The sequence below is a fragment of the Lathamus discolor genome, chromosome 8, assembly GCF_037157495.1.
Source record: "Lathamus discolor isolate bLatDis1 chromosome 8, bLatDis1.hap1, whole genome shotgun sequence".
Classification (NCBI taxonomy): domain Eukaryota; kingdom Metazoa; phylum Chordata; class Aves; order Psittaciformes; family Psittacidae; genus Lathamus; species Lathamus discolor.
In genome coordinates, this window is record NC_088891.1 from 21,293,427 (window position 1) to 21,317,778 (window position 24,352).

General features: G+C 48.3%; 1 protein-coding gene across 1 annotated transcript in view; it reads right to left on the reverse strand.

Moving 5' to 3' along the window:
• Positions 1-24,352, reverse strand: part of BBS4 (Bardet-Biedl syndrome 4) — a 42,310-nt gene that overhangs the window by 10,468 nt on the left and 7,490 nt on the right. The window contains exons 3-8 of the mRNA XM_065688943.1: positions 12,297-12,376; positions 8,167-8,230; positions 7,360-7,471; positions 5,808-5,880; positions 3,303-3,356; positions 1,417-1,544 (exon numbers count right to left, since the gene is read on the reverse strand). Coding sequence (XP_065545015.1) covers positions 1,417-1,544; positions 3,303-3,356; positions 5,808-5,880; positions 7,360-7,471; positions 8,167-8,230; positions 12,297-12,376 — 511 coding nt within the window. The remainder of the gene's footprint in view (positions 1-1,416; positions 1,545-3,302; positions 3,357-5,807; positions 5,881-7,359; positions 7,472-8,166; positions 8,231-12,296; positions 12,377-24,352) is intronic.

Sequence of the window (24,352 nt, forward strand, 5' to 3'; positions counted from 1 at the left end):
GACACGCAATCTGCAGCATTTCTGATGGATCCTACACACACTCAACATCAGACTTTTAATTCACCCTATCAAATTATTACAAACCTGGTTTCACAGACCAGCTGTGGACCAGAGTGCTCAGAGAGGCACTACTTGTTAATGTAACCCTGACCATACACACCAGTCCATTCAGCATAGAGAAGCTTGACAAAATGTCCCAAGGGCTTTCAGTTACTGTGTGCAGCTCCCCATCCTTCGCTGTGAGAGTTCACACAGCAATGCTGTGAACGCTTTTAAAAGCATCCCCATTCCCAGTAGCTTTTGAAGACATGAATAGGATGAAAAGAACACAATAAAGAAAAAGCAGAAAGAGCCACTGTATTTGTGGCCACCCTCACCTTAACAGAAGGAAGTTTTCAGCTCCCTGTTATCAAGACTTACGAAATGTAATATACACACTTACACTGGCACCTTTACACCCCAAGCAGAACAAAGCTGCCCGTGCCTGTTGGTGGGTAACCACAGAGCAACAACAGTCTGTCCTGGAGCTGGTAACAGCAGGCAGATGAGAACACAAAAACCCTCAGAAAAACAGAGGAGTGAGGAAGAAGGGAGGGCAGAGGAGCACTAAGATAAGAGACATCAACCTGGTAAGATGCTTAGCAAGGATTATTCACGTAATGAACACTGGATTAGAACAATGTTTTCCCAACCCAGTACACTGCCAGATGTATTGCGTACAATACATCTGACATTGGGTCAGATGTACAAAAGCAGCTGTGTAAAGCAGCAGCCTGGAAGGAGCCTGTACAGAATGTAGATCCTCCAGTGGCTTCTGACATGCTCCTGCTTTTCTTTAGTGTTTGCCTCCATTACAGAACTACATCTTAAAAGCACTGGTAAATCAGATGCTCAGGAATGCCCTAACCCAAGATAGATCAGTACTGAGAAACAGCGAGGGGGTGGGAGAAGCTCCCTGTCCACCACCCCATCGTGTGTTTGCCTACTCACCCGCTCTCCAACACAGATCACTCCAAGTGAAAACAGCATGTAAAACCCAGCAGCTGATTTCTGACAGAATCAGGGTTAGAGAGACACCCAGGTTCCATCTTTTTACCAGATAATGTCAGTTTTGGATAGGTTTGCTCCCAGGTATCTCGGTCCATTTGGTTTTCCACTTTTTCTTTAGCAGCCCTTCCAATGTCTACCTTTTTCCTGACACACTGTCAGCAGAAGCAGGACTACAGCTGAGAGCAGAGACAGCTGAAGAGCTTGAAAGTGCCAGCTTTGCACAAAGGATCCACTGTACCATCAATGGTAATCCATAATTACCATTGCCTTTTTAATCATGTCCTCAATTCAGACCTGGGACATCAATCAAGTTCCTCCTGGCATAGGATGGGACACGGGCAGATAGAAAAAAGGATATATTCTTACTCTACGGCTTTCTTATAGACTTCAATGGCTTTCTCCATCTCCCCTTCCAATAGGTGAATTTTCCCCAGCATCATGTAAGTCAGATCATGTCTGCTGAGCTCCAGGGCATTGTTTAGCTGGTCCCGTGCCTAAACACACAACCACAGAGAATAAGAACAAGGAAAAAGTGATTACAGAGACCTCAGGGAAGCAACAGCTCAGGAGCAACCCCCAGCAGCCAGTGAAAGAGAACAGCCACCACCCCCTGAGCTCGGAGAGCCCAGCCAGCTAACTGTTGAAACAAGTCCTGTACCAGGAGCCACACACTTGCAGGGACAGCAGAAGGCAATGCAGCGTGCTTCGAGCCAAGCCAAGAGGCAGTGACCTCCCAGGGAGGAGAGGAGCACGGGCCTGTTCCTGTATTTGAACATGTTTGGCTTGAGGGAAGCTCCAGATTTGTGAGGTTAACAGGTATGTTACAGTTTATTCTCTGCTAAAATGCTTATTCCAGCAATGAGTGTGGATTGCCAAGTAAACAAGAGGAGGGAATCAGCTCTTGTCAGGCACACACTGATCCCCTCCAACAGCAGACACTTGGAAGCGTATCATCTTCTTGCCTCCTTGGGCCAGCATCCTGCTGTCTCTGAGCCCACGATATATTAGAGAGAGAAATGCTGTCACAATAACGGAATTCTGCAATACAGGGTATTTGTTACCAGCCCCTACTGAAGAGTCGTCCCTGAAGGCTTCATCATATTTTAGATGTCCTCATGGAAGTACTCCTGCCCATGGTGACCAGTTCATCTCAGACAAGGTGTCAGCAGTTTGGAAGTTTGGAAGCTGTCAGTGCAGGCAACATATCCCAAGTATGAACCTGCACTCCAGAGCTCCTTGCTTGTCTGCCTCAAACACAGAACACAGCAGGGGTTTGCTGCAAGGGCCACAGCACTCCACCAGAAAGAGCAGCAGGGAGCAACAGGGCCAAATTGGGAACTAAAGGTTTCTAAATGCTGCTTTTTCCCTTACAAAGTAACCCCAGAGGGTCAGAGACAGCTCAGTGCTCATCACCAGCACCTAGGGGAGGGTTAAATGAGGAACTGGGAATGGCATGCTCAGACCTGGGAAAGAAAACTCCCTTTCAAGCTTCCAAGCTTTTGATGAGCTCCAAAGCTAACACAGTTAGTGCTGCCACACTGCAGCTATACTCTTAGGTGACTTGCTCCAGGCTAGGTGCAAGAGGAGCTTCGGACACAGGAGCAAATCCTCTCCATGGAGGATGAAAAGAGTCTGCTGCCTCCAGCAAAGCAACTCCATGACTCTTCTCTCTGAATCCTGCAGGCACAAGGGACAGCAAGCTTTCTGCGGAAACTCTCTGCACAAGCTGCATCTGTATGCAGGGGAAACGGTTTGGGTCTTTACCACGCTGCTTCTTTCCTCAAGAAGACAGAACTGGCACACTCTAAGGGTTGCTGCTCCTCACAAAACCAGCAGTGTTCATGGCTCTGACTTTGAAAGGCTCCAGAACAGAAGGTGCTCTTGTTGGAGCACAGCTGGTTTTCTGTCCAGTTTGAGGTGGCTCTTTCAGGTTTCTCAAAAACTCCCTTTAAAACCAGAAATGCTCCCTGAAAAAAATCCTGGTTCAGGACAAGCCTCCCGACGTGCAACAAGGCTGCCTCCATTCCACAACCACCCAACCTCACTGACCTGCAGCTGGCTCAAAGTAATTCAACATGTAAATGAAACCACAGGCAGCTCCCAAACCTTTGCTCCCAGAAACAAACACTGAAGCAAAAAACTTCCTTGATACCTATCACTGCAAATGATCCACTTCCAAATACCAAACAAGGCGAAATTCCTGGGAAACTGCTTCCCATTCATCAGGGCGATACAACGAGCATTATCTTTACCTTGTTGAAGTGCTTCAGGTACATGTAGCAGACACCCAGGTTGTGGCTGATCTCCTGTATGAAAACAAAACCAAATGAGCATTACAAAAAGCGCCCCATGACCCAGCTTCAGTGTGCGCTTGAGCCCAGAACCGCCCCCGTGTGCTGCGCTGCACCCCCAGAGCGTGAGCAGCAGCTCAGGGAGGGGATCCTGCCCCTCTGCTGTGCTCTGGGGAGACCCCCCCTGCAGCCCTGATCCAGCTCTGGGGCAGCAGCACAAGAGGGACGTGGAGCTGCTGGAGCGAGGCCAGAGGAGGCCACAGAGATGCTGCAAGGGCTGGAGCAGCTCTGCTCTGGAGCCAGGCTGAGAGAGCTGGGCTGGGGCAGCCTGGAGAAGAGAAGGCTCCTGAAGGGGAGACCTGAGAGCAGCTCCAGTGCCTAAAGGGGCTGCAGGAAACCTGGAGAGGGGCTTGGGACAAGGGCCTGTAGGGACAGGCCAAGGGGAATGGCTTGAACCTGCCCGAGGGGAGACTGAGCTGAGCTCTTAGGCAGAAGCTCTTCCCTGGGAGGGTGCTGAGGCGCTGGCCCAGGGTGCCCAGAGAAGCTGTGGCTGCCCCATCCCTGGCAGTGCTCAAGGCCAGGTTGGACACAGGGGCTTGGAGCAAGCTGCTCCAGTAGAAGGGGTCCCTGCCCAGGGCAGGGGTTGGGACTGGGTGAGCTTTGAGGTCCCTTCCAACACAAACCAGGCTGGGATTCTATGAAACACAAGCTACAAAATCTGCCAGTGATAACAGCCATGGGGATGAGCCCTGTGCCTGGCCACACCCTTCTTGCAGTGTAGATCAAGTAAACCTGTAAATTCAAGTTACTTCAGGAAGTTAGAGAGCTTAATGGTGATTGCATACAAATGAGTCCAGGCCACTGAGGTGATCAACACCGAAATGATGACAGTTCTTCAGAGAACAAGGAGCAAAGACTGGTTTCTTCACTGAGATGTGATTCAGCTCCCAGCGAGGTCTCTGAAGCTCAGTAAGTTGCTCTTATGGGTGGCTCTCAGTGCAGCTGTACAGTCACTGGGATACACTCATTGCTACACCCAGCTGAGCAAAAACTGGGAGACATACCTAGTTTTCCAAACTATGAGTCGAGCATTGGAAGGGCTGATAACCCTTCTGGCATCTTAAACCATTTAGGAATAGAGTAGGAAGGTCACCTAGGGATCCTAAACACTCTGATGACACTGCAGGGAACAGTCACGCCTCTAATTCATCAGTTTAACAGACAAGCTACTTGCCACCTTCCCTACCTGGCCCATCTTGGGAAGCTGAAAGCGAGGTCCACTAGAGTTCCTCCTTTCCCTTCCAGTGAGCCTTTCACTGTTTCATCAGTTTAGACAGCCTTGACCTTTAAAAGGAAACTCTCTTATTTCCCCATTAACCCTCTTAGACTGGTATTTTCCTCTCCAGCTGTGTAGAACAGTAATGAATCAGTAACTCCTGGTTACTGCAGCTTGCACGACGAGATGGCACGAGGAAGGGCACAGGCTGGCTCTCCTTCCAGTGCTGAACCAGGAATGGGAAATAACTGATCTAAATACCCACCAAAGTCTGCCTGCTGTGGCTGTAAGCAGGGTTATAGGATGTCAAGCACATACTGCAGGTAGTTTGGTCAGTGAGGGGAACGCAGACTTGAAAGAAGACCCACAGTATAAAAGGTTTGAGTTGACAGGCACAGGATAAGCTGAGTAATACCAAACACACCCTCTTATCAGGCCTGAATTTTCAGAGCACCAGAAGCGCTGCTAAAGTCAGTGAGTGCCTGATGTCTTCAGGAATGAGATCACATGTAGCAAGTCTTATCTTGGAAACAACACTGCCACAAGCAAACCAGGCCCCTTCAGAAGGCTGCCCACAACTAACTGCAAGCCATGTCCTCTCTCCTCTTACCCACTGTCACGCATTCCCCTTTGCAATGCTCTTCCTTCCTTTTTTGTCTTCCTATTTAGGAGGCTGAATTTGCATACCGCTCCTTAGCATCAGCCCACATTCTGCCAAAACAGGCAACGCTTGGTAGGTAACAAGTAACCCTCTCAGCTAGTTTGAGGACAACCTTTTCAATGGTGTTTTGCATTACAAAGCTTTCCCAGTTACTTAACCAAGTTTTAATGCTACCTGAGGGTTTCCAAACAGGAAGCTCATCCCATCCTTTCCTTCATGTATAAACATGGCTATGTGAGCGCTGACACTCCGCAAAGCCCAAACATGTTGCTCGGTTCTCTGTGTGCCCAGACAAGGTGTGGGATTCGCAGGCAGAAAGGAAGCCTTGCTCCTGTGATCCCAAGCAGGCGCTGCAGTGGCTCAGCCATGCTTGGGGAGCCTGTGCTAAGAGGCGATGCCTCACAGCCCTGCAGCTCCTCATCTGCTCAGGCTGAGCTCATCTCTGCTTGCAACACATTTGCAGATGTCTTCATAAAGCCACAGAAACATCTGTGCACTCCAATAGCCTGCACCTCACTGAAATACTTACCCAGTCCTTTTCATCGAGTTTAGCTGCTTCGTTGTACACTTCAATGGCTGCCTTGTGCTTCCCCAAAAGAAACCTGCAAAAGCATTTCAGGTTTTATTTTTAATTGCCTTGAAACCCTACTATGCAACCACTATCACCTCTGCCAGTGAGAAATGATGATATTTGCTGGCTCTCCAGAGACCTGCATGAGAAGCCCTGAGAAGTTTACAATCTCAGCAATATCACAATCCCAGCAGTGCTCCCTTTTGGGGCTAGGCCATCAATCCTGAGAGATGCTGAGGCACAGCCTGGCATTACTGGAGATGCAATGAATGAATTCACAGGCTCTGAAGTCTGCCTTTGTCTCAAAGGAAAAAGAGTGATCTAATACCTAAAGGGGCTACAGGAAACCCGGAGTGGGACTTTTTGCAAGGGCCTCCAGGGACAGGCCAAGGGGAATGGCTTTAACCTGCCAGAGGGGAGACTGAGATGAGCTCTTAGGCAGAAGCTCTTCCCTGTGAGGGTGCTGAGGTGCTGGCACAGGGTGCCCAGAGAAGCTGTGGCTGCCCCATCCCTGGCAGTGTTCATAGAATCACAGAATAGAATCATAGAATAGAATCATAGAACAGTTAGGGTTGGAAAGGACCTTAAGATCATCCGGTTCCAACCCCCTGCCATGGGCAGGGACACCTCACGCTAAACCATTTCACCCAAGGCTCTGTCCAGCCTGGCCTTGAACACTGCCAGGGATGGGGCAGCCACAGCTTCCTTGGGCAACCCATTCCAGTGCCTCACCACCCTAACAGGAAAGAACTTCTCTTTATATCTAATAATATATAAACTTACCCTGTTTCAGTTTGAATCCGTTACCCCTTGTCCTATCGCTACAGTCCCTAATGAAGAGTCCTCCCCAGCATCCTTATAGCCCACCTTCAGACACTGGAAGCTGCTCTGAGGTCTCCACGCAGCCTTCTCTTCTCCAGGCTGAACAGCCCCAATGTTCTCAGCCTGGCTCCATACAGGAGGTGCTCCAGCCCCTGAGCATCCTCGTGGCCTCCTCCGGAGTTGTTCCAATCATTCCATGCCCCTTTTATGCTGAGGACACCAGAACTTGTTCAAGGCCAAGTTGGCCGGAGCTTAGAGCAACCTGGTCTAGTGGAAGGTGTCCCTGCCTGTGGCAGGGGGTTGGAACTGGATGAGCTTTAAGCTCCCTTCCAACACAAACCAGTCTGGGATTCTGTGATTCTAAACCAGACATTCAGAGACAGAAAGGGGTCTGCAGGGCAAGTTCACACAGGTCAGGTCAGCTCCCTTAGGTCTGGACCTAGAAATCAGCATGTTACTCCTCTTGCCTAAAGCACAAAGAAAAAGAAAGTACAATAGCAGCCAGGCAGACAACAAGAGATTCTGCTTCTAAGGGTAGCCCATGCTTCTGGAAACCAATTCGAGTGCTAATAAGGAGTCAGCATGTTTGGAATTAAGCAGCCTGGGATTTCACCTGATGACAGGGCAAAAAACAAACATGGAGAGTCCTGGGTGGCTCATCAAAGAGAAACAACAAACCAGCACTCACAGCGATCGTGCCACCTGCTTGAGGTTGTCTGTGCTTCGGGGGTTCAGAATGGAACAGGTCTGGAAAAGTTCAAGAGATTCTTGAATCTTCCCCTCCAAGCGAAATATCAAAGCTGTAAAGACAACACATACCAGGCAAATTAGACTGTTGCGTGCAGGAAAACTGTGCTTCCCCGACAGCAGGGGAAAAAGGGGGAGTATGGATATAACAACACTCATTCGGTCTTCCCCCTCCTGCAGCAACCTCAGGCAGATGCTTTGTTTGAGGGCAGAACAAAACACAATCAAAGGACTTGTGTGTGTCTGGAAAAAAGGCTGGGTTTCAGAATAAAGGCAGCTCTAAACCCCAACTTCTATGGGCTGCAGTATGGCCTTGGCCAACAAATCTCTGCAGCCCCCACCACAGCACTTTGAATTGCAACGCCAAGTTTCGGGGCACAGTTTTTAGGGGGCAGAGGACAGAAGGAGGAATGCCATCCTTTAAGCAAACAATAAGACAACAATCACCCAAGGCAGGTAGCTCTAACAGAAAACATGCTTCTGTAATACAGTCAAACACCCCGTCCAACACAATAAAGGCCAAGAGCCCATAGTCCAAGGACGAAATGATGAGAAACGCATCGATACAGTGAACACAGAAAATCTCATCTGCCCATTGTGCAAACCCCAAACTTCAAAACTAGGCCAAATCTTTTTTACATGCTAATTTTGTACATTTCTGTCACCTGTCCCTTCTTATTGTTGCTGTGTCTTAAATCAGAACTTGCTTGAGTAAAATTCAGACTTCCAGAGGCGTCCTGCAACGTACCTTGAACGTAGACTGCATATTCACACAGCCCATGAGACTCCTGGAGCTGCTCTTTGATGAGAGCCTGGAATGACAAAGCACAGAGGGTACAACTCAAACACAAAGCACAGAGAGTACAACTCAAACACAGTCTTCCCCACTGAAAAGCCCTCTACCTGCTCCACTCTTCCCCCCGTCATTAAACTGCAGCATCAGCTTCCAGCAGACCATAAAGCCTTCAAATAGTTCAATAAAGGTAATCTCTGTGCACAAAACCTGAATTCTGGCTGGCCAAATGCCTTCTGCAACCTTGATTTGGAGAATCTTGTGGAAGGGCTACATATAGCTGTGCTGTACCTGTGCTTACTGCAGAATGCGTTAAAGTAACTTGAATTTAAACACACAACCTGCTGATGGACACAGTTCTTCCTTATGGGATGGTGACAGTGGTATCACACAGGACAGGAGAACTACAAAATGCATTTAAATGCTTGGGAAAGTCAGTATTCATGCAGAATTTGTAGCTAGCTGCTGTAAGATACTATATTTAGCTGCTATATAGGTTGCAAGCTCGCATCATTCTAAGAAAGCTAGGGACAGTTACAGAAACACAACCTTGCCTATAACAACAGCACTGGGCTGTGGCTGGGACAACTACAGGAGTGCACAGAGGAGTGCAAGCTCATCGCTGCATGTGAAGAGCACTGTGCCAGGAATACTGCAGCCCTTGCGGCATTTCCTAGGACAAAATTAATTAGATATTACATGGGAAAGTGCCCCAAGGAATCTCTGGAAGCATCCTCTGCTGATAAGGGTATCTGCTTCCAGCCATTTGTGAAGAAATAAATTGAATTGGAGCAACTGCAGCTGTGTCAATGGAAGTCAAATGAACAAATGAGGAGTATAAGGGAAAAGGAAGGGGGGAAAAAGTAAATTAATGAAATTGTCAGTTCTTGCTGGCTGCATTCCTGCAGTGACAGGCTTGGGGTGGGCACAGTTTGGCATTATTCCATAGTCACACATGATCTGAAACTCTAAAACTGGTGGAAAGAGTGACCTTTGGGAAGATGAGGGCTCTGACTATGAACTGAGAGCATCATTTCTGCTTCAAGTCTCCTCTGCTGCTCAAAGTGAAAGAGACAAAGGGGGAAAAGAAAGACTTCTGGACTAGGAATAAGGTGGTGCTCATCTAGCACTCCTGTCTTCTGTATGATCAGCACCAGCATCCCCTGCCTCCAAGCCAAATACAAGGGAAGGACCTGATAACAAGGAGGAAAACTGAACCTCAAATACAGCACACAGAAGGAAAGTGGAATGAAAACAAGAAGGGTTATTACTGACAATCTGCACTTTGTGAAAAGAAAACTAAAGAGAGGAAGGAGAAGGAAGAACAAGCTGAAACTGCTCATCCATATCTGTTAACAGATCTACATTATACCCTTTATAAAGTACATCAAGGTAGGAGCTGTATCTGCTAAGATATCTTTATAATACTCCTTACAAAGTCCATTATTACAGGACATTCAGCTCAGACATAACCAAGCATCTCCTGAATATGGATACTCTCTATTGCTCCACCTACATAAACACAGTTTCTCAGAGCAAGAGAGGGCAATAGAGAGCTATCTTTTGCAGAGATCTGCCTAATTCTATAAACCCTAAAATATCCCAGAGCAAAAGGCCCTGAGCTGAGAAATATGATGTGTAATCCCAGCTCTTCCTCCCAGATTTATTTAGCCGACAGAATTCAGACACTGGCAGGAGACCAACCAGCACGAGGGATTGTAAAGCATCTGGTAATTTTAATAACTGCTTCCCTGCACACAGCAGAAGAGAGCAGAGCTGGAACTGAGGTGGGAGTAGAGAGCTGAGTGATGCTCAGGGCCTGTCTCTGCTCTCCCCCCCAGGCCTGGGGGGGAGTCACAGAGGATGCTGCAGCTTTACATGCACTGGGTACAAGGAGAGGCAAATCAACCACCCAGCATCAGTCATCTCTCGCTGTAAGGAGCGCAGCAACATTTGTCAAGAGCTTAGTGACACCAAAATGGATGCGGGAGTGGCACTATAAGGAGTAAAACCAATTTAATGCCTTCACTTTAAGGAAGTAATGTTGTTAATAAACGGCTTTTTCTTGGCCTTTTACATCATTGAAAAACAGGGGAGTGTTTAAAACAGTGTTAGAGAGAAAGCGTTTCAATGCCCCGAGTGGGAAAGAGGGTCTAGAAAAATTCAGAGCCAAATGAATAACATCACGGGTTATTGGTTTCTTAGCTGAATCTTAAAAGAAAATTAATGGACTCTAACGAATGCCCAAACTATGCTGAAATCAAGGAGATAACAGCAATTCAAGCCACTCGGGATACTATCAATAACCTTCTTAGTTCTGAATCTGTTATCCCCAAATAGCATGTTTGGGAATAACGGAATGCCAGACTGGTTTGTGTTGGAAGGGACCTCAAAGCTCACCCTGTTTCAACCCCTGCCACAGGCAGGGACCCCTTCCACTGGAGCAGCTTGCTCCAAGCCCCTGTGTCAAACCTGGCCTTGAGCACTGCCAGGGATGGGGCAGCCACAGCTCCCCTGGGCACCCTGTGCCAGCGCCTCAGCACCCTCACAGGGAAGAGCTTCTGCCTAAGAGCTCAGCTCAGTCTCCCCTCGGGCAGGTTCAAGCCATTCCCCTTGGCCTGTCCTTACAGGCCCTTGTCCCAAGACCCTCTCCAGGTTTCCTGCAGCCCCTTTAGGCACTGGAGCTGCTCTCAGTTCTCCCCTTCAGGAGCCTTTTCTTCTCCAGGCTGCCCCAGCCCAGCTCTCTCAGCCTGGCTCCAGAGCAGAGCTGCTCCAGCCCTCGCAGCATCTCCACGGCCTCCTCTGGACTTACATCTGTACTTAACATGTGCAAGCATCCAGGGCATCATCTTAGATCCAGAATCCCATGTAACACCAGTGGAGCAAGGCAGAGACTACCATAGAGCAGCTCAGCCCACCTAACACCTGAATTGCCTTCTGGACATACCTATTGACCCCTACTGACTGATGAAGCATCCCAGCATGCTGAGGTTCCCATCTTTGTCAAATCCAGGTCTCTGAGCATCCATCCATCACATCTGGTGAAAGGATGGAAGATCATTCAACCTGCTATGGTCTGTATGGCCAAACTTGTCCACATTTATTGCAAAGACCCTGCCTTGTGAGCCCTGCGTGAAGGCTTTGCTGCCTTTTATTTTGACAGCTACTGCAAAGCTGGCCTGCCAAGTACAAGCTGACTTCTCCCAATTTCCCCCCCACTATTTTGCTTGCTGCCGTGACTGATGAGGACATGGAGAAGTCAGGGTTGCCATTATATCATCCACTTGGTTGTTCTGTTTCCCTGAGCCATACATCTTCTCTGTGATTCCACATCACATCACAGAAACAGTGACTGTACACAGAGACCAAACAAACGCAGTCAGATGAACAGAAAAGAGAAACAATTTTCCATTTGGACTGCTGGCCCAGCTTTTGTTTGTATCTATTTAAACTGAGACTGCTGATGATACAACCCTCCAGCTCCATTAAGTAAGAGCTAAATGAGTTTATTCCAGCTGCCCCCAGGAGTTCTCCAGCAGAGACAAGTCCTGACCAACCATGGTGTTTCAGAAGCAAAAAGTCTTTTCAGCTCCTCTTTGCCCGTGACAGAAGCAGAAAGCCAGCTCTTCGTGCCCCCCGCCTGCCCACTGGCAATCAGCTTCAACAGCTCCTGTTCATTTTAGCAGGAAAACACATGGCTTAATACCAGATTTGCCATTTCCTTACTCCACTTGTCATTATAATCCTGAACAACCACTTCCCCGCCACCCACCAACCCAGGAGGAATCAAAAGGTACAACATACAATGTACAAATGAAAGAATTTTGTTCAAAGGTAACCAAGATTTCTCTTTTTAGGCTTGGCAGTGATGTTTTACTCAATCGGAGTGTTTTTCATAGTATCTCTGTAGTACCATCAAGAGATCTGCACTATGGAACTGTGTTATCATCAGTTTGCATTTTCTCTTGGTCCCTTTATTGCAAAACAAGTCAGGAAAGAGGGTGCTTTGATAAGTGGTATGAAAACTATTGCTCATAACATCAGTAAAATACTTCCTAATGCAAAGTCCTACGAGCAGCTCCTACCTTGCACTCATCGTAGTCCCTGCGGACATACAGCAGGTAGATCAACCAGTTCTTCCTCTCTAGGGCTGGTAACTCTGGTGCTGTAGATGGAAAATAGTAAGAGAATACAGGAGATCAGTTTGATGAGCAGAGAACCCGGGCACAGAGATCTGCAAGAACACCACCACCGATTCAACAGCGGCAACTGCACCGGCTTGATGCAATCAATCACTTGACTTGAAGTCTGGACTGTGAATGCATAAACAGTGTCTGGGTTTAGTTTACTTCTCAAACTGATGCATTGCTCGAGACAGACACTAACTAAGGCCTCTTAGCACAAAACTACACCTCAAAAGGCTTGAGGCACTGGCTCCTTCCAATGCAGTTACTGGAGCAAACAGCTGCAAGCACCGACTACGTTTGAATCCAACACTAACACTGCTCCACTGCTCTGAGGGAATGTGCTTCCAGAAACACAGGCAGCAGGCTGGAGGAAGAGATTTGGATTCACATTTAGGAACTAGGGCAGAAGAATCAGAGGGCTTTAAAATCAATTTCTGGGAGTGAATGAGATGGAAACGGGTGAAACACACAAAAGGAGATTTTGGAGGTTTTGGAGATGTTGCTGGTCTGAAGGTGTGAATAATTTAAAGAGGTCAAACTTAGTTCTTTGAAATTGTGAAGGGACTATGAAACATCACACGTCTGAGACACTGTGAAGCTCCTGGCAGAGAAACGTGTTTGATGCAGCAGAGACAGGCTGGTGCTCCAGCATTCCAATTCTCGGGAGCCAGCAGCAGTAATTATGGCACATCACGAATGGATGTTGCTTAGTGATATTCACGTTGGGTTTCAAAGTTGAACACACTGCTGTGCATTTCATTAAGGCTCAAAATGTATTGCCTGTTATTCCTCTCTACTGCGAGATGCAGGGAGCTGAGAGGTAACCATAGCAACTGGCCCAAAAGCTCTATGTTTGCAAGTCAATATTATGACAGAAGTGCAGCAGCAAAGCAAGGACCAGGCCGCCTTCTCCCAGCCCGTGGAGCACGGCACAGACCCACACCACTGACAGAGACACAGGCTCAGCTTCCAGCAACCTGGAGCACGAGGTATTCCTCAGAGTGTTCCACAGGCCCCTCGGCCAGCTGGCGGCAAGGGTCATGATCACAGAATCATTGAGGTTCTAATCCCTTGGAGAGCCTCTAGTCCAAACGCCTGCCAAGGCAGGGCCACCCAGAGCAAGTTACAGCCCGAAGGAAGAAGAAATTCCGCAGCTGGAAGGAGCAAACCATGCTGGAGATGTTCTTGGTGCAAAGGGCTCTTATCTTCCATAAGGAACACAGAGTTTAATCCAGGAGGACGGCACCTGCAGCGAGCAGCAAACACATCCCTCAGGCACACCAGGCACTTCCCCACAGTTCACACCAAGTCTGGTATCGTAGAATCCCAGCCTGGCTTGGGTTAGAAAGGACCTTAAGACCATTCAGTCCCACCCCCTGCCACGGGCAGGGACCCCTTCCACTGGAGCAGCTTGCTCCAAGCCCCTGTGTCCAACCTGGCCTTGAGCACTGCCAGGGATGGGGCAGCCACAGCTTCTCTGGGCACCCTGTGCCAGCACCTCAGCACCCTCACAGGGAAGAGCTTCTGCCTTAGATCCGACCTGAACTTCCCCTGTTTCAGTCTGAACCCATCACCCCTTGTCCTACCACTACAGCCCCTGATGAAGAGTCCCTCTCTGGCACCCCTGTAGCCCCCTTCAGACACTGGAAGCTGCTATCACTGAGAACACTTCAAAACAACCAGAATTCCTTCAGCACTTGACGTTGGAAGAAACCTGTGAAGCCATTTCTGGTTCTGGTCGGGGGGGGGGGGGTGTCCTTAAATTCTGGAATACCCAAACAGATTTACACTAGAGCTGAGGTTTAAGTGTGCACACCAGCAATATAAAGGCAAATACCTTATAAAGAAGGTTCAAATGCCCGAAAAAACACAGCCCAAACTAAAAAGTAACGCAAATGGGCTAAGCTTACAGAAACACACAGGTCAAGGACCCAAATGCTGCTCAGCTGCGTGATGCCTGGGTCTCTGTAAGTAAGGCATTTCAACATCTGTGTTCCCAGACCAGATGCGTTGATTTCTGATGACTTCATGTTTCCCATTCATCCTTCTTATAATGAGACCATGAAGGGAAGAGTTAAGAGGTGCCTGAATAGCTACACATTGATTGAAATAACACCATGTCATGAACAGGCTGAGAGCTGCTCTGAAGCTGGTTGAGGGGCTACCTGATTCATTAGCAGATTTATAATGACTCCCTTGTGAAAGGATTATTAGAGGTGCAACAGCTGAAGTGGACAGAACTTCTTCATCTGAGAAACACAGCACTTGGGGATGCCAGACATGCAGGAAGCGGCTGCACATGTGTGCTCTTCCTGCCACTGTCCAACCCAAAACCCCAAACCAGACTCATGTCTGACACACCTGCACACTTCCTACCTCCTTTTCTAAGCACGGATTTAAAAGCAGGCACTGCAAACTCTATTTAACCACAAAGATTTCAGTTCAAGTCGAAACTAAAGTATACTTCACCATTTTGTGCCTGATACAGCTTAAAATTACAAACTCCTGCATCGTTACGTACAATGAAAACCACTATAAATAGGGATTAACCAGAAGACCCTCCAGAGGTAGCCCCACCGGGTCTCCCACCATCTGTAGTGCACACCTTGCTGAGAGGTTAAAATGGAACAGCACCATTAAATGTCCAGAGGAGGTCATGGAGATGCTGCGAGGGCTGGAGCAGCTCTGCTCTGGAGCCAGGCTGAGAGAGCTGGGCTGGGGCAGCCTGGACAAGAGAAGGCTCCTGAAGGGGAGACCTGAGAGCAGCTCCAGTGCCTAAAGGGGCTGCAGGGAACCTGGAGAGGGGCTTGGGACAAGGGCCTGTAGGGACAGGCCAAGGGGAATGGCTTGAACCTGCCCGAGGGGAGACTGAGATGAGCTCTGAGGCAGAAGCTCTTCCCTGTGAGGGTGCTGAGGCGCTGGCCCAGGGTGCCCAGAGAAGCTGTGGCTGCCCCATCCCTGGCAGTGCTCAAGGCCAGGTTGGACACAGGGGCTTGGAGCACCCTGCTCCAGTGGAAGGGGTCCCTGCCCAGGGCAGGGGCTGGAGCTGGATGGGCTTTAAGGTCCCTTCCAACCCAAACCAGCCTGGGGTTCCATGAGACAGAAAAGCAAGCGGGCCAGGGGGTGTTGCCAGATGAATAAATTACGTTAAAGCCTACACCAATGTTTTGGGCTAAGCGAAGGGGACAGCACAGCAGCGAGCGGATGGAAGATCCGTTGTTGAATTCCTGGAGGAAAGAGCTTTTTCACACTTCTGAGACCAGAGGGACATTACACTCCACTCCCACGCTACGGAAATGCCTGCTGAGGATAGGGCTGGCAAGGAAGACATGCTGCACGCAGAGTGGGTGCTGAGCAGTGTGTCAAGCTGAAAGGCAAAGGGTAAACCAGAGAGCAGCTGCCTTCGGGGCCAGGGCTGCAAAAACCCAGCAGAGTTACCTAAAAGAGCAGGGCTGGAGAGAAAACAGAGATCAAAACACACCACGAGACACAGGAGTGAACACGTCCGCATCCGCAGAGATGAAACAGCTTTGCTTCCCCCAGCGACACGCTGAGCTAAGGATAACTACGTGGAAGTGGGAAACCACATGGAGCTTGTACACTCCTAGAACTCATTTGGAAATAGCAACAAACTCAACTGAGGGGACATTACTCTCCTTTTCTCTCTCCCTAAGACAAGCCAACTGCAAACAGGCAGTTCCAATGTCACTCGGAAGAGATGCCTGGAGTAATTCACAGATCTGGAAGGGAATCTTACATGTGAACACAAACCAAACACAAAGCTGTGTAGAAGAAAGCTGATGCACTCCTCCAGTCTGCTCCAGAAGGTAAATGTGACCAGTTTGGCCCCTCCTCTGAAGCAATCCAACAGCACCACTAAGAACCAAATCTGGTGCTGATCCCTCCCAGGACCGGAGAGGAAGGCCACAGAAACCGGGAGAAAGGCAATAACTCTGACACAGGAACACACCGGATGAAAAGGGCTGTAGGGATCAAAGGGTTACTACCAGGCTCTATACAGACAGAAGCCATCGAAATTATTTATACACCTCTCCAGAGCCACAACAACCTTCATCTGCATTTGTTTTTCAAAACAAAGCGGGAGATATCTACTTCTGGTGCTTTTGTCTCCCTGGGGGTTGCTCCCCCAGCCTGCTGGTACACTGCAAAGGGTCACTGCATTCTTGGGAAGAAAAATAGAAATCCCCATCTCTTTGGGACTCCAGCTCCACAGAAAGGGAATACAACATTCCGTGCCTTTCTGAGGACATGAATCAATCATCGCTGGTCCCGATATTTGCACCATGTTTAATAATTACGCACAGAATACCCTAAAACCCCCCACATGTAGCTGATGGCTTTAAGCTGAAAAGCTTAAATGAATGAGTTTAACCTGCCCGAGGGGAGACTGAGATGAGCTCTTAGGCAGAAGCTCTTCCCTGGGAGGGTGCTGAGGCACTGGCACAGGGTGCCCAGAGAAGCTGTGGCTGCCCCATCCCTGGCAGTGCTCAAGGCCAGGTTGGACACAGGGGCTTGGAGCAAGCTGCTCCAGTGGAAGGGGTCCCTGCCCAGGGCAGGGGTTGGAGCTGGGTGAGCTTTAAGGTCCCTTCAGCACAAAGCAGGCTGGGATTCTATGATGATGCTCTTGGTGCATCAACCTGAACAACAATGTACGGCTGGATCAGGCGACTGGGGGCTGCTGAGAGGGCAGAAGAACAGAAAGCAGCATGGGCACTGCCTTCCCAAGTACAAGGATGATCGGGAACACTGAAGGCTCCATATGGCATATAGTGGTTTGCAGTCTTACACTCATTATACCAGGAGCACATACTGCTGCAATGGATCACTCCAAAGGTTTCTGCCCAGGGAAAGGCTGGTGAATTTGGCCTCACCAGGAGGAGCTGAGCACATGGATCAGGCTCCTCAGGCTGCCCGCACTGCAATTTACCACCTTGCTCAATATACAGATCTTCAGGAGTTTCTCATATGTAACTGCTGTGGATCAGATGAAGACATGCTTGCCTGTCACCTGTCACAGAGCCTTGCAAACAACCCCAGCACCACAGGGATACAGGGACTACAGGTCAGGAAAGGGTAGTTTCTCCCATTCCAGCAGTGGGGAAAGGAAACAAAAGCCATTATTTGCTGTAAATCAATCTGGTCAAGGGCCAGTGCAAGAAATGCAATTATCCCCCAACTTGGTATCTAGAGTGACGAGTTTATAACTTGCATAATTATCTTCCAGCCTCTCTGCCTGGGCTTACTAAAGTCTGCTCTCATTAAGCAACAGTGACAGGGAGCCAGGCACCAAATACGTGATGAAATACCTCAGCCAAGAGATAGGCCAGTTCCTCTGAAGTGTGTTTTGATTGAATTCCAAAGGGAATCCATCTGATCCCCACTTTCTCGGTGGCCAGTGATTGATTGCACGACCCACTTCCAGCAGGGTGATTTTTCTTTCTGACAACGCTCCTTTAAGGAAGGCACTGGAGCAGAAACCGGGCAGAATCCGAGTGAGATCATCAGGTTTGTCTCTGTGCTGCGCTATCATCACTCTTTGCTTTGTTCATCCCCTTAGAGATTTTTTCCAAGGACTGAAAAAATTCTATAGAATCAGAGATACTCCCTTTTGTGTAAACCTGCGCTGGAAACTGTTTTGTGTAAACCTCCACTGAAAACTGTTTTGTGTAAACCTCCATTGGAAATTATTTTGTGCTTGCATCTTCAGGTTGGGTAATTATAGCTTAGAGAGGAACTATCAAACCATGGGGTTTAGATGTAATAAAAGGGGATTGAAATCACTGTAAAAAGAGAGGAAGGAGTGGGGAGAAACCCCAAAAGGCTCCTACCAGATGGGAGAAATGGTTGCTAAAGCACCAGCCATCCTCCCACAGAAATCACAAGCGCAACCAGGCCATTTGTGCTGTGGGCACAGCCAGAGGACAGTGGCTTTCACCAGAACTGCCCAACTGCAGCCATCGGGCAGCTTTCACCTTATTTCCTCCAGTGTGCAAACTGAGGGGCCAGGAGCAGCCAGGAGCCCTCCTGTGGAAGGCACTGGTCAGTTATGGCTCTCTGTATGATCAGAGCCCAGCTTTTTTCCACCCCAGCTTATAGGAAAGAGTCTGAGCCCCAATTCACTCCCCATCCTCCAGCTTTGCAACCCAGCTCGCAGCAAACTGAGTAAAATCAGCAAGAAGAGCCTTGCAGGAGAAGCAGAGACACAAAAGACTTAAGGTGACACAAAGAAGAACCTGTTGTCAGACCAAACTCCATAATAATCTAAACCATACATAACACAGAGCACATAGATCCACAGTCTGGATCCATTGTGATAGGCACCATGTACACGGGTAAGAGTATCCAAAAGGTCTAATTTGGATCCTGACTCAACTGTCCCTTTCCAAATCCTAAGTAAAACTGTGTAGTGCAAACCAGCATTCAAGCACACAGGTATTTGCAGAGTTAATAAACACAGAGGCAGTGACTCAAACCTCTCTTGCAACATTTTGCTATTGAGAGAGCAGCACCAAAGCACAAGGTGGTAAAGTGCATCTTGCTCTGCAGAAACCAAAGCAGGAAGCTTTGCTGTGGTGAAGGGCATCATCTCCCATCGTGGGGCCAGGCTTACCTTTACATACAGAAGCAGCATTCACCTTTGATTAGAGATTCATTGCCCATTTCCAAGTCATTCCGGTCACCACCTAGTAACTGTACAAAGGCAATTCCCTGACCACTGCAGGAGAGCGGCCAAATCTGAAGGGCAACACATCACATTCCTTAAGGGGTCTTTCAAGGCCAGGTTGGACAGGGCTTGGAGCAAGCTGCTCTAGTGGATGGTGTCCCTGCCCATGGCAGGGGTTGGAGCTGGAGGAGCTTTAAGCTCCCTTCCAACACAAACCAGTCTGGGATTCCATGACCAACATGCACCCAGCTCAGCCTCCGGAAGGCATTTGCTGCCATTATTGCCTGCATTTAAGTTATTCCCACTGGGAGAGCTTGGGGAAGGCTTGCCGTGGGGCATAGCTTTGGTTACAGTCTGAAATGAAGTTCGGTGCTCTCATAGATGTGTTCAACAAGCACTGATAAAGAAGGAAATGCAGGATAAAACCAGCTGCACACATCTCCTTTTGCCTTGAGCTTCCCAAGCTGCCAGTGCCAGGAATTATGCGACCGGCTGTGAAACCAGTGACACAGAGCTAATGAGTATCTGCTAAACAAAAATAACACTGAAATCATAAGGCTCAAACTCAAATAGCTACTAGAAAACAACGAACCACTGCCAGGGAATTGTATTTTCCACAATAAGGGATGAATAATGGATAGGAAGCAGTTTTAAGCTCAGGTATCAAGGGGTTTAGCTTTAAAAATAATGGCCTGCCTTTGCACCACAGCAGCATCCTACAGATTCCTACCTAGGCTGGTGCACAGACAAACTGAATGAGAAATCCTCTTCCTCACTCAGACATAGGCCTTCTTTGAGATTCTAGCAATATCAATACATTCCATCTTGGGAAGGGAATTCGTGGAGGAATATTGGTCTCCTACACCCGCATCCATCCTTGGAGCTTGAAAATGGAGCCATAACATATGCAAAACTCAACAATGATGAAAAATCACTTCAAAGCCCTCCACCCAGAGGAGGTTTTATACGTCGTATTTCACTCATTGTGAGCACACGCATACGTATGTGAGAATAGAGGTGGTGTGTACACAAATACCTGTAAAATGGGTATAAAGAGCAGAGCAAAGGCGAGCTCCTGCTGTAGCCATCCTCTCTGTTTATCCCCTTGCCTTGTTTTCCCTTTTGCAAACTGCTGCAGGCGCACCTTTAAATCAAACATAAACCGTATGGCTACTCATTATTCCCAGGCAGTTGGGGTTAATAAAACTCATCAGACACAATTCCGGCGCTGGCGACAAAGTCATAATTCATAGCGTGATCTTCCTGGGGTGTAAGAACAGCTTCCCAATGCGCAGGGACAGCGAGGAGGAGGCTGGAAAACAGCAGGTTTCAAGAAAAAAAGCAACATTTCTGACTCTACACCTCCCCCTGCAGGAAAACGAGCCAAAGCTATAGGGAAGAGCTGGAATTCTGTCTTAAACCTGATTTATACACATGGGAGAAGGAAAAAGGGGGGTTTTCAGTTGTCAGTTTACTCTGTATAAATCTTGAAGACCCGCTAGCTCAGACTTCAGTGGGGTTTCTGACTCAAGGCATTCAAGTTCTGAGTTACTCCACATAGAAATGGTTTCACGCACAAGACAAATTCATACCTTGGTTATTCAATCCAGATGTCTTCTAGTGTGTGCTGCTCGAGTTTAACCTTCAGGGAAAGGGGGAAGATCTGTAAATACACACCTTTGACACCCTGGTCCTTCCAGTGCCACAGGGAGGTTCCCAGTGGCAGAACCAAGGTGGCTACTGGGAAATCTCCATTAGCAGGACGAGGCTGGTGAGACAGCTCCGCAATCCTTGCTCCATTCGATGTATAATCACCACCACACAAAACAACTGAATCAAGCCTAACAGTGCTTGAGTCAAGCTTAAAATCCAATTCCAGCAAATTAACAGTGGGGTAAAGGTTGGACTTGATGACCTTCAAGGTCTTTTCCAACCTGGCTGATTCTATGATTCCATGAAATTTAGTGGCAAATGAGTACTTTAACAAGGAATTTGAAGCATCATCATCTTTATTTGCTTCAGAAAAAGTCAAAACTGAAAGGTTTCCTCTGCACGAGCTCATTCTGCCCATCAGCACTGACTGCTGAGCAGAGGCATACGCTCCAAACACAAGGAAAACAAGGATCTGAAAGAGCCTTTGCTATTTTGGGGTTTAAACACCAGCTAATCTAGCAAAAAGCAGGCTGATTCACACAACAGTTCTCAAGTCCCTGAGGATGCAGACACTGTGCTTGAAGCTACTCAAGGAGCCAAGCCCTGGCACAGCACCCCAACTGTTATTTTCTTCATTTAAACCATTTTGTTTCCTGCTTGATGCTTTGAGCTCTTGTAGGCAAGGAGAGTGAGAACACCATCACAGCAGGCTTCTGAGTAACACAGCTTATCAGCAGCACAGGACGTCTGAGGTATTAACTGCAGCCACACTTTCCACCTTTGGAAATGTACCTGCTCCAGTGTGGCCTTACCCCTGGCTGCAGCCCCTCCACGGGAGTATCTGCTCTGTTGTGGGCTTCTCCATGGCCACGATCCTTAAAGATCATGAGGACAGAAAGGCCCAGAGAGCTGAATTTGCTCAGGCTAGAGAAGAGAAGGTGCAGGGGAGACCTTATCACCATGTTCCAGTATTGAAAGGGTGGCTACAAAGAAGATGGAGATTCCCTTTTTACAAGGAGTCCCATGGAAAAGGTGATGGGCAAAAGTTACCCCCCTGGCGAGATTCCAACTGGACACAAGAGGAAGATTTTTCACAACCAGACACTGGAATAATCTCCCAGGGTGCTGGAACATCTAGTCTAGGTCATGCTTTGCCTAGAAAGGTTAGAACAGATGATCGTTGAGGTTCCTTCCAACCTGGGACTCCATGATCCCTTCAGAGGTGCAGCCACTGCAGCACAGATATAACCACGGCCACAAACACTTCGAGATGTACCTGCTCTGGTGTGGACTTACTCACAGCCACAGACACTTCAGGTTGTCCTGCTCCTCATCCACAGGTCACTCATCCCTTCATCTCCAGCTCCCACTGGAGTTCCAGCCTGCCTAGTACAGCAGCACAGACAAGGCAGCGATGCCCTGGTCATCTGCCACACCAGGCACATGGCTATAACTCAACCTAGAGCTTTCCAGTCAGATCTGTTGTTATCTCAAACCCTTCAAACCCCACGTTGGGTGCCAAAAAGAGCTGTTGTGGTTGAACCCCAGCCGGCAACTCAGCCCCACACAGCCGCTCGCTCGCTCCTCCCGTGGGCTGCAGGAGGGAATCAAGAGGACAAGTGAGAAAACTCGTGGGTTGTGATAAAGACAGTTTAACAGGCAAAGCAAACGCTGCACACACAAGCAAAGCAAAGAAAGGAATCATTCCCCCATTCCCATCACAGGCGTGTGCTCAGCCATCTCCAGGACAGCAGGGCTCCAGCACACCTCACTTGGGAAGGCAAACACCATCACTTCCGACATCCGTTCCTCTTCTTCCCCCAGCTTTATACATTGAGCATGATATTATAAGGTGTGGAATATCCCTTGTCCCATCCGTGTGCCCTCCTAGATCCTTGTGCCTCCTTGCTGGTGGGGTGGGAAGAGGAGCAGAAAGGTCTTCACTCTGTGTGAGCACTGCTCGGCAGTAACTAAAAGCTCCCTGTGCTATCAGCACTGATTCCACCACAAACCGCCCCATACCAGCTACCGTGAAGAAAATTAACTGTATCCCAGCCAAACCCCGCACCACTGCTCACTGTCTCCTCCCACAGCAAAGCAAGGACAGAAGATATTTCCCCTGCAAACAAAGCCACACTGGCTGCAGGCATTCCCAAAATAACCTGTGTAACCAGCTTCTCAGTAATTCCAGCATCAAGAGCATAGCAGTTTGGGGATTTCCAGTCTAATCCTTCCTTTGGCTTATATTCTTTATGCTTAGTGTTTTTCTGTCTACAGCACAAGGTATTTTCCACAGGAATTGAAGCTAAAATCATTATAAGGCGTCTGTAAGAAAAAGCTTTCCTCTGAAAAAGCAAACTGAAATTGTAATGGGGGGGCACAACGCGGCCCTGAAAGTTCTCACTCAACAAGAAGCAACACCCAGAGGCTGTCCTCACTCCATCCCTCCACCAGTTTTGGCTGGAAAGACATGAGGGTTGGTATCTCCCAGGCGACACTCTGCTGCTCTGGCAGGCAGGGTGGGCAGCAGCCGTGCTCCAGCCATGGACGTGTTCATCTGCAACTCTGCAGAAGCAAGACCTCAAGCACTGGGAAACCCAGGATGTCTTCTTCACAAGCAAGTGTTGTCTCTTAAGAGACCTTAAGGTATCATGGGCAGTTTGAGTACAACACAGAAGGTCCTTGCAGCATCAGGGAATTATCCTACGGGGTTTGATAGCTGAAGATAAACACAACTGGCTGTACAATGAATCCAGCCCCATCATTCCTGTTCAGTGGATGATGCTGGAGACCCAGGCTAAAGCCAGTGGGGAATTATGTCACTGAAGACTCAAAGGTTCCAACTCAAGTTGCACAGACAACATTAACTCTGACACTGAGCAAATGCATCTGCTTTGACTCAAGTGTCTGAAAATGAAGACATCCCAGCTACTAGCCTTAGGCTGTCTCTAAGGAGAGGAATATGTATGCTCGAGAGTGGATTCCTTGCATCCCACGATAGGTGGATAGGATAGAATGCAGAGGAATGGCATCAGTGGCTTTTCCAATAACTACAGAACCCAGGTAATGTGCTGAGACTTGTTCTACCTCAGAGGTATCTCGGTTCAGGAAGATGGATCCCACCCTTCCTAAATCTGTCACTTACTATTTTTATACAACTATTTTTAAACCCACACCAGGAGATGCCATTTTACCTGTAAGCAGGATGCCAGCAGAAGCTGAATGCTTTAAAATACAACAGAAACTTGCCTTGACTTTCAAAGGAACTGCACAACCTGAATTTACCAATTCAAATGTGATGCTAAAGCAACACGTTGCAATTGGACAGTCAGACCCTCTAAAGCTGAGCTACTGCACTCCACTGTACTCCTCCTCAGCCTAATCCAGGGCCCTGGGATTCTTAATTACCAAAAGGCACTCAGGTTATACTCGCTGTCTGCAAGAAGCACTTTGATGGCACTTGTCATTCAGTTTGCAACCAGCCTGAGAAGCAGATAGAGATTTTACAGAGAGGAAATAAGTAGGTTGAGAACTGCCAAAAGACGTAATGCTGGAACTGGAACTATAAATCTTCCGATTTAGAAACTAGCACTCAAATTTTAGTGCTCCCAGCCTG